This window comes from Rhinopithecus bieti, unplaced genomic scaffold (genome assembly GCF_001698545.2).
Source record: "Rhinopithecus bieti isolate Rb0 unplaced genomic scaffold, ASM169854v2 scaffold_5002, whole genome shotgun sequence".
NCBI classification, from domain to species: domain Eukaryota; kingdom Metazoa; phylum Chordata; class Mammalia; order Primates; family Cercopithecidae; genus Rhinopithecus; species Rhinopithecus bieti.
This window is the reverse complement of record NW_016804830.1, coordinates 1,462,907-1,472,844: the sequence shown is the minus strand read 5'-3', so window position 1 is coordinate 1,472,844 and position 9,938 is coordinate 1,462,907. Positions and strand designations below refer to the sequence as shown.

The window sequence follows — 9,938 nt, the reverse complement described above, 5'->3', positions numbered from 1 at the left end:
TTTTTTTTGAGATGGAGTCTTGCTCTGTCACCCAGGAGTGCAGTGGCGTGATCTCGGCTAACTGCAACCTCTGTCGCCTGGGTTCCAGTGATTCTCCTGCCTCAACCTCTTGAGTAGCTGGGATTACAGGCATGTGCCACTATGCCTGGCTACTCTTTGTATTTTTAGTAGAGACAAGGTTTCACCATGTTGACCAGGCTGGTCTCAGACTCCTGACCTCAGGTGATCCACCCGCCTCGGCCTCCCAAAGTGCTGGGATTATAGGCGTGAGCCACTGCACCCGGCTGGTGACACTTATGTCTAGAGTTGGTTATAACTTTTTTTTTTAATGAAAAATGGGTGTTTTTGCTGCAGGTGTTTGCTACATAGCCCTAGTATACTAGAATGCTCCAGGGAATTTGGACCTGTTTTTTTTTTTGTTTGTTTGTTTTGTTTTGTTTTGTTTGAGACAGAGTCTCGCTCTGTTGCTCAGGCTGAAGTGCAGTGGCATGATCTTGGCTCACTGCAAGCTCCGCCTCCTGGGTTCACGGCATTCTCCTGGTCAGCCTCCCGAGTAGCTGGGACTACAGGTGCCTGCCCTGACACCCAGCTAATTTTTTGTATTTTTAGTAGAGATGGAGTTTCACCGTGTTAGTCAGGATGGTCTCAATCTCCTGACCTCATGATCTGCCTGCCTCGGCCTCCTAAAGCACTGGGATTACAGGCGTGAGCCTCCGCGCCCATCCTTATTTTGTTTTGTTTTTAAACTCTTTTGTCAAAGTAAGTTGGGCAGAGGAACAAAGGATTCAGGAGTGGAGAAATTAGAAAGTGCTGGGAAATGTGGGACACAAGTTTTTTGTTTTGTTTTGGTTTTGTTTTTTTAAGGGGTAGGTGGGGTCTTCTGCATGATGAAAGTACTCCCTGTTAGATGCTGGTTTGTTTTGCTTTCATTCAGTTCCAGGCACAATGTTTTAAATATACCATGTATTGGATGATTATTTTCTAAATGAATGGATATCTGAATGTACTTAATTTTCTCATCTGTTGCTTGGGTTAATTGTAGGATCCTAAAGGGTAAGGTCAGGTTTATATGTTCTCTTTCTACAACTACCAGCACAGTGCTGCATGTTATGGGATGTGAGGGACCAGAGAGGTGATTTGTGCTGGGTGGAATGTGCACTAAAGTTATCATGGGAAAGGAAATAAAGGGGAGATAAGACAGAGATGTCCAAATATCTGGTGCTTTTTCTTTCCTATGCAGGTCAGAGTTTACCAGCAGGGACTCACAGAGCTCCGACAAGCAGATTCTAAACATCTATGACCTGTGCAACAAGTTCATAGCCTATAGCGCCGTCTTTGAGGATGTAGTGGATGTGCTTGCTGAGTGGGGCTCCCTGTACGTGCTGACGCGGGATGGGCGGGTCCACGCACTGCAGGAGAAGGACACACAGACCAAACTGGAGGCAAGGCCACCAGGCTCCCAGAGCTGGCCACAGGCACCTAGAAGCAGCTGCAGGAGCAGGTTTCCCAAGTCATATTGGCTAGGGTGTTTCTCTCCTTGTGGGTCACAGCCTTACTCAGCTTCCTTAGGGTAGGATTATAAGGTAAACGGCCTGGGATAGGGCTTTAGAGGGAAATAATGGCTGGGAGCCTGAGCCCACTCTAAGGGTTCACTTTGTTTCCAGAGCACCTTATGAAATAAGGTAATACTGATCTTGGGGATATCTGGGAGCTCTTGGTTTGTCTAGGATCTTGTCTAAGATCAGAAATCCAGGACTTTCCGTTTTGCGTGTTGTGGGCACATTTTGGGAAAGTGTCTTACCAGGACCGCTTCTACCAATTTTCTAATCTCTCTTCCCTTCTAGATGCTGTTTAAGAAGAACCTATTTGAGATGGCGATTAACCTTGCCAAGAGCCAACATCTGGACAGTGATGGGCTGGCCCAGATTTTCATGCAATATGGAGACCATCTCTACAGCAAGGGCAACCATGATGGGGCTGTCCAGCAGTATATCCGGTCAGTCTGGAGGCACTTTGGGATATAACTGTGAATGCAGGGACAGGCAGCTAGATAGCTAAAGCCCATCCATGCTCCAGGTAGGGGCTAGAATTCTACCAGGAACTGTTTTTGCTTTTGTGTTTGTTTTGTTTGTTTTTGTTAGGTTTTTTTTTTTTTGAGATGGAGTTTCGCTCTTGTTGCCCAAGCTGGAGTGCAATGACGCGATCTTGGCTCACTGCAACCTCTGCCTCCTGGGTTCAAGCGATTCTCCTGTCTCAGTTTCGCGAGTAACTGGGATTACAGGTGCATGCCACCACACCTGGCCAATTTTTTGTATTTTTAGTAGAAACAGGGTTTCACCATGTTAGACAGGCTGGTCATGAACTCCTGACCTCAGGTGGTCTGCCTGCTTCGGCCTCCCAAAGTGCTGAGATTATAGGTATGAGCCACCGTGCCCAGCGTTTTTTTTGTTTTGTTTTGTTTGTTTTTTAAGGTGGATTCTCACTCTTTCACCCGGGCTGGGGTGCAATGGTATGATCTCAGCTCTCTGCAGCTTCTGCCTCGGGTTCAAGCGATTCTCCTATCTCAGCCTCCCGAGTAGCTGGGATTACAGGTGCATGCCGCCATGCTGGGCTAATTTTTTGTATTATTAGTAGAGACGGGGTTTGTGTTCCCTAGCCTGGTCTCGAACTCCTGAGCTCGGGCAATCCACCTGCTTTGGCCTCCCAAAGTGATAGGATTATAGATAGGAGCCACCATGCCCGGCCTTTTTAATTTTCTTTTTTTTCTTTTTTTTCTTTTTTTTTTTTTTTGAGACGGAGTCTCGCTCTGTCGCCCAGGCTGGAGTGCAGTGGCCGGATCTCAGCTCACTGCAAGCTCCGCCTCCCGGGTTTACGCCATTCTCCTGCCTCAGCCTCCCCAGTAGCTGGGACTACAGGCGCCCGCCACCTCGCCCGGCTAGTTTTTCGTATTTTTTTTTTAGTACAGACGGGGTTTCACTGTATTAGCCAGGATGGTCTCGATCTCCTGACCTCGTGATCCGCCCGTCTCGGCCTCCCAAAGTGCTAGGATTACAGGCTTGAGCCACCGCACCCGGCCTTAATTTTCTTTACAGGAACTATGATGCCTTAAATGAGAGGACAGGATTCCTTGTTGAAAAGGGAATTTTAGGGTCAAATATTATATGACCAGTATGCAGTTGAGCTGATGATTACCTCTCATTTTAACCTTTAGCTTGGCCTTTGTAAGTACTTACTTTGACCTGGTTCTTTAAGGGGGAAAAGATATTCATTTCTTGCTTCCATAATTCTTCCCTCAGTACTAATTCTTGGAATTTGCTGCCTTGAGAAGGAGTTTTAGAAACCAGTCTAAGGTGGCCGGGTGCAGTGGCTCACGCCTGTAATCCCAGCACTTTGGGAGGCCGAGGCGGGCGGATCACGAGATCAGGAGATCGAAACCATCCTGGCTAACATGGTGAAACCCCGTCTCTACTAAAAAATACAAAAAATTAGCTGGGCGTGGTGGCGGGTGCCTGTAGTCCCAGCTACTCGAGAGGCTGAGGCAGGAGAATGGCCTGAACCCCAGAGGCGGAGCTTGCAGTGAGCTGAGATTGCGCCACTGCATTTCAGCCTGGGCGACAGAGCAAGACTCCGTCTCAAAAACAATAAATAAATAAAAGAAACCTGTTTAAGGCTGGGGTGCAGTGGCATGTGCCGGTGATCCTATCCCTTTGGGAGACCAAGGTGGGAGGATTGCTTGAGCCCAGTCTGAGCAACATAGCAAGACCCCATTTCTAACAACAAATAAATACATACATTTAAAAATATGGCCAGGCGCCATGGCTCATGCCTGTAATCCCAGCACTTTGGGAGGCCGAGGCGGGTGGATCACTTGAGGTTAGGAGTTCGAGACTAGCCTGGCCAACATGGTGAAACCCTGTCTCCACCTAAAAAAAAAAAAATACAAGGCCAGATGTGGTGGCTCATGCCTGTAATCTCAGCACTTTGGGAGGCTGAGGCAGGTGGATCAGAAGTCAGGAGTTCAAGACCATCCTGGCCAACATGGTGAAACCGCATCTCTACTAAAAATACAAAATTTAGCTGGGCATGGTGGCGGGTGCCTGTAATCCTAGCTTTAAAAAAAATTAGCTGGGCGTGGTGGCATATGCCTGTAATCCCAGCTACTTGCGAAGCGGAGGCAGGAGATTCACTTGAACCTGGGAAGCAGAGGCCGTCGTGAGCCGAGATCGTGCCACTGCACTCCAGCCTGAGCAACAAGAGCAAACCTCCATCTCAAAAAAAAAAAAAGAAAAAAAATTTAATGAAATTAAAAAATAATAATAGATAAGAAAAGAACAAAACTACAACAATAAAACAACAACAAAATAATAATATAAAAGAAACCTGTCTAGCCTCTTCCCCATTCACTTTAGAATTCCTATTTTTAGCCAAATTTAAGAAGCAGTGCCCTGGAGCCTTGCTACCTACTGTGGTCCCAGTCTAGTAGCACCGATATTACCTGGGACTTTGTTAGAAATGTAGAATCTCAGACCCCACCCCAGATCCACTGAAATAGAATTAGCATTTTGAGAAGATCTGCAAGTGATTCCTCTGTACATGAGTTGGACAAGTAGAGTGATTCAGGTGCTATCTGGTGCACATGTCTCCCTAGAACCATTGGAAAGTTGGAGCCATCCTACGTGATCCGCAAGTTTCTAGACGCCCAGCGCATTCACAACCTGACTGCCTACCTGCAGACCCTGCACCGACAATCCCTGGCCAATGCTGACCATACCACCCTGCTCCTCAACTGCTATACCAAGCTCAAGGACAGCTCGAAGCTGGAGGAGTTCATCAAGGTGCAGGATGGTGTTGGTGGGAGAGTCCTGGAGGCCCCACTGAGCGTGAGGTGGCTCCACCGGGACTTGTTCGTTTCAGTAAGACATAGGGAGAGGAAAGGGCCGACCTTATTTAGAGGAGTGGCTGTTCCTGTTAGTTCTGTGCCGTCTCCCCTCTTGTTTTATGACTCTAGAACTTCCCATCTAAGCCCAGGGTGGTGGCACTGGGGAAGCCCTGTCCCTAGCAGTGTCCCTCTAATGGTAGGGGCAGAGGAAAACTTTAGTCAGACACTCCCACAGGCTGACTACCATAATATTTTCAAAGCGTGGACTTTATGGTATCACCTTAGCAATCTGTCTGAAAGTCAGATGCCTGTTTCCTCTTCCTTCTCTAGCTATGTCTGTGTAAATGATTTTGTCTCATGTCTCCCTGGCAGACAAAAAGTGAGAGTGAAGTCCACTTTGATGTGGAGACAGCCATCAAGGTCCTCCGGCAGGCTGGTTACTACTCCCATGCCCTGTACCTGGCAGAGAACCATGCACATCATGAGTGGTACCTGAAGATCCAGCTAGAGGACATTAAGGTAGGTGAGACTCTGTCTTTTTTCCCCAAGAGACAGGGTCTCGCTATGTTGTCCAGGCTGGACTTGAATTCCTGGGCTCAGGTGATCCTCCCACCCCATCCTCCTGAGTAGAGGTGAGACTCTTAACTTGGGCCGAGCCCTGTTGTTTTTGAAGACATCCCCAGAATGATGAAAGTGCTTTTTGGTGGCTGAGGCAGGAGTATGCACTACTCTGCCCTTTCCTTTTCCACAGAATTATCAGGAAGCCCTTCGGTACATCGGCAAGCTGCCTTTTGAGCAGGCAGAGAGCAACATGAAGCGCTATGGCAAGATCCTCATGCACCATATACCGGAGCAGACAACTCAGTTGCTGAAGGGACTTTGTACTGATTATCGGCCCAGCCTCGAAGGCCGCAGCGATAGGGAGGCCCCAGGCTGCAGGGTGAGGCTACAGGGAAAAGAGCTTCAGACAGTGGGATCACTTGAGGGGCTTCCTGTGTATCACGCCCACTGACTCAGCCTCCTTTCTCCTCCCTTGCCATCATAGGCCAACTCTGAGGAGTTCATCCCCATCTTTGCCAATAACCCGCGAGAGCTGAAAGCCTTCCTAGAGCACATGAGTGAAGTGCAGCCAGACTCACCCCAGGGCATCTACGACACGCTCCTTGAGCTGCGACTGCAGAACTGGGCTCATGAAAAGGACCCACAGGTGAGGCCTGGCCGGGGCTGCAGGAGAAAAGACAGTTCATGCCATCTCCATTCTTCCATCTTGGTGGCTGCCTTTCACTGCATTCCTTAGACCAGTAACACCTTACCTTGGGGCTCAGTGGTCCTCTGTGAAGAGGGAATGGACTGAGGGAAAGAGTTGACTGGCCTTGTCCAAAGAGACCTTGTGATTTTCCCCTTTTGTCCAGCAACTCTGCCCTCCTTCCTCTCCAGGTCAAAGAGAAGCTTCACGCAGAGGCCATTTCCCTGCTGAAGAGTGGTCGCTTCTGCGACGTCTTTGACAAGGCCCTGGTCCTGTGCCAGATGCATGACTTCCAAGATGGTGTCCTTTACCTCTATGAGCAGGGGAAGCTGTAAGAGTTTGGGGAATTTCAGGGAAAGGGGAAGAATCCAAGTCATTTTCCAGAGACAGCCACTGAGGTGTGCCCTTGCCCCGGCCACAGATTCCAGCAGATCATGCACTACCACATGCAGCATGAGCAGTACCGGCAGGTCATCACCGTGTGTGAACGCCATGGGGAGCAGGACCCCTCCTTGTGGGAGCAGGCCCTCAGCTACTTCGCTCGCAAGGAGGAGGACTGCAAGGAGTATGTGGCAGCTGTCCTCAAGCATATCGAGAACAAGAACCTCATGCCACCTCTTCTAGGTACTTGGGAAGACAGGATGGGTGGGTGACAAGCTGCTGACAGCTGGGCTCTGTGGCAGGGGCCCTTCAGCTCTATCCAGAGAGTGCCGCACGCAATTCATTGTCTTGTTTCCTCTCGGACCCCAATCTCAGTGGTGCAGACCCTGGCCCACAACTCCACAGCCACACTGTCTGTCATCAGAGACTACCTGGTCCAAAAACTACAGAAACAGAGCCAGCAGATTGCACAGGATGAGCTGCGGGTGCGGCGGTACCGAGAGGAGACCACCCGTATCCGCCAGGAGATCCAAGAGCTCAAGGCCAGGTACCCAGGGCATGGATATGTGGAGGAGTCCAGGGGATAACTTGCCCTTCACAGGGTATTTATTACTAAGTACTTTCCATAGAGGATTCTTTGGAGTGCTTTTGAGCATTCTGATTCTTCAAGATGTGTTTTAATGGAGGAATTCCAAAAAATGGTTTATTACACAGATCATTATTTATTGGGCTTTGGAGGATATTATTTTGTAGCAGGTACTTTTTGTTCTTTATATGCCTGTATTTTACCTTTTCTAAACACATCCATATTGTGGTTGGAAGCCATTCTGGTGTTTTTCTTTTTTGAGACAGGATCTTGTCACTGAGGCTGGAGTGCAGGAGCGTGATCACGGCTCACTGCAGCCTTGACCTCCTGGGGTCAAGTGATCCTCCCACCTCAGCCTCTGGAGTAGCTGGGATTATAGGCGTGCGCCACCAAGCCCAGCTAATTTTTGTATTTTTAGTAGAGATGGGGTTTATAGTGTTGACCAGACTGGTCTCGAACTCCTGGCCTCAAGTGATCCTCCCGCCTTGGCCTCCCAAAGTGCTGGGATTACAGGCATGAGCCACAGTGCCCAGCCATAATCCCAACTCTGAAATCTTATCTGCCCTTAACATTCTGTAACATATTTATTAGAGAGCAACAGTTTCTTCATTCTACAAATACTGAGTTTCTGTGATGTCCCAAGCACTATTCTGAACAGCACAGGCAAAAAGCCTTGCCTTCATGGAACTTTATGTTTTAGAAGAGACAGACAGCAAACATGTTAAATAGGCAAACTTTTTTTTTTTTTTTGAGATGGAGTCTCACTCTGTCACCCAGGCTAGAGTGCAATGGCACAATCTTGGCTCACAGCAACCTCTACCTCCTGGGTTCAAGCAATTCTCCTGCCTCAGCCTCCTGAGTAGATGGGATTACAGGTGCCTCCCACCATGCATGGCTAATTTTCGTATTTTTGTAGAGACAAGGTTTCACCATGTTGGCCAGGCTGATCTTGAACTCCTGACTTCAGGGGATATGCCTGTCTTGGCGTCCCAAAGTGCTGAGATTGTATGAGCCACCGCACCTGGCCAAACAGGCAAACTTTTTTTTTATTTTTTTTGAGTTGAAGTCTCGCTCTTGTCCCCCAGGCTGGAGTGCAATGGTGCGGTCTCGGCTCACTGTAACCTCTGCCTCCTGGGTTCAAGCGATTCTTCTGCCTTGGCCCCCCGAGTACCTGGGATTACAGGTGCCTGCTACCATGGCTGGCTAATCTTTATATTTTTAGTAGAGACGGGGTTTCGCCATATTGGCCAGGCTGGTCTAAAACTCCTGACCTCAGGTGATCCACCTGCCTTGCCCTCCGAAAGTGCTGGGATTACAGGTATGAGCCACTGCGCCCGGCCAAATAGGCAAACTTTTGTAGTACGTTAGGTGGTGATAAGTTCTGAGTGGAAAATAAATTGCGCAAGGGGAGTGGGGGAAGAAGTGTGTTAACAAGTTTAGAGAAGGTGGCCAGGAAAGGCCTCACTGAAAGGGTCACATCTGAGTACAGACCTGAAAGTTAATTTAGTGGCAGTCGTGAAAATGGAGAGAGAGGAAATGATCCCCAGGTTGAGTTGGCCTTGTTGGGAGCATGCTAAGACTCACTACAGGTCCAGGGCTGTTATAATCATTTGACTCACCTAAGGTGATAAGAAGAGCAGGGCAGGGCCTTCAGGGGCCTTACCGGGGACCTTGCCCCGTCCGCTTCAGCTGCTTTCTTTCTCATCCTTGACTCTTGGCCTTGCCCTCACTTTTGCCACTCACTTCTGGTCTTTCTTCCCTGTAGTCCTAAGATTTTCCAAAAGACTAAGTGCAGCATATGTAACAGTGCCTTGGAGTTGCCCTCAGTCCACTTCCTGTGTGGCCACTCCTTCCACCAACATTGCTTTGAGAGTTACTCGGAAAGTGATGCTGACTGCCCCACCTGCCTCCCTGAAAACCGGAAGGTCATGGATATGATCCGGGCCCAGGAACAGAAACGAGATCTCCATGATCAGTTCCAGCATCAGGTGGGGATGAGCGGGCTAGATGGGCCAGGGGATTCCCACTAGTGTCACAGAGTCACTAGAGGGCTTGTTTCCTTATCTCCTCCTCATTTGTGAAACAAGCACTTTGATTCTGATTCGTACTCCTTCCCTCCTCTTCTCCTGCAGCTCAAGTGCTCCAATGACAGCTTTTCTGTGATTGCTGACTACTTTGGCAGAGGTGTTTTCAACAAATTGACTCTGCTGACCGACCCTCCCACAGCCAGACTGACCTCCAGCCTGGAGGCTGGGCTGCAACGCGACCTGCTCGTGCACTCCAGGAGGGGCACTTAAGCAGCCTGGAGGAAGATGTGGGCAACGGTGGAGGACCGAGAGGACAGACACAATGGGACCTGAGCGGGCATTACACAGAAGACTGGCTGACATGCCCAGGGCTCCACTCTCATCTAATGTCACAGCCCTCAGAACTAAAGCAGACTTTCTTTCCCTGCCTTCTTATTTAGCCAGCCTACCATCCCTCCTCTTCACTAGCAGTGTAGATCATTCCAGATCAGTGGGGGAGGGCACCTCAGCAACCTCTGAGTGTGGACAATAGCTGCTTTATTCTCTATCCAAGAGCACCAGGCTGTGCTTGGGTCCTTGCTCGCAGAGTCTATAAATAAAAGAATATAATGATTTGGGAGCTTAAGGATTTTTTTCTGGGGACTTCCTGGTGATTCTTAACTGCATGATGGACTTCCTCCCCTCTGCTCTCCTGGTGTTCCACTTCCCTCCTATGGTGTTCTTGGAGACCATGTTGGCTCAGTCTCGTTTCGGTAATGGGTGGGGCCTGTGGCATTGCGTATAGTTCAATTTACTGAAGAACCTCTGCAAAAGACCTAA

At 49.0% G+C, this 9,938-nt stretch overlaps 1 protein-coding gene across 1 annotated transcript in view; it reads left to right on the top strand.

Annotated features, from left to right (window-relative positions):
* VPS11 (VPS11 core subunit of CORVET and HOPS complexes) overlaps nucleotides 1–9,738 on the top strand; it is a 13,132-nt gene extending 3,394 nt beyond the window's left edge. The window contains 12 exon segments of the mRNA XM_017870526.1: nucleotides 1,241–1,442; nucleotides 1,845–1,996; nucleotides 4,649–4,835; nucleotides 5,252–5,398; nucleotides 5,631–5,819; nucleotides 5,925–6,086; nucleotides 6,317–6,456; nucleotides 6,547–6,749; nucleotides 6,882–7,053; nucleotides 8,858–9,080; nucleotides 9,225–9,332; nucleotides 9,334–9,738. Coding sequence (XP_017726015.1) covers nucleotides 1,241–1,442; nucleotides 1,845–1,996; nucleotides 4,649–4,835; nucleotides 5,252–5,398; nucleotides 5,631–5,819; nucleotides 5,925–6,086; nucleotides 6,317–6,456; nucleotides 6,547–6,749; nucleotides 6,882–7,053; nucleotides 8,858–9,080; nucleotides 9,225–9,332; nucleotides 9,334–9,651 — 2,203 coding nt within the window. The 3' untranslated portion in view covers nucleotides 9,652–9,738.
* Nucleotides 9,739–9,938: the final 200 nt, after the last annotated feature.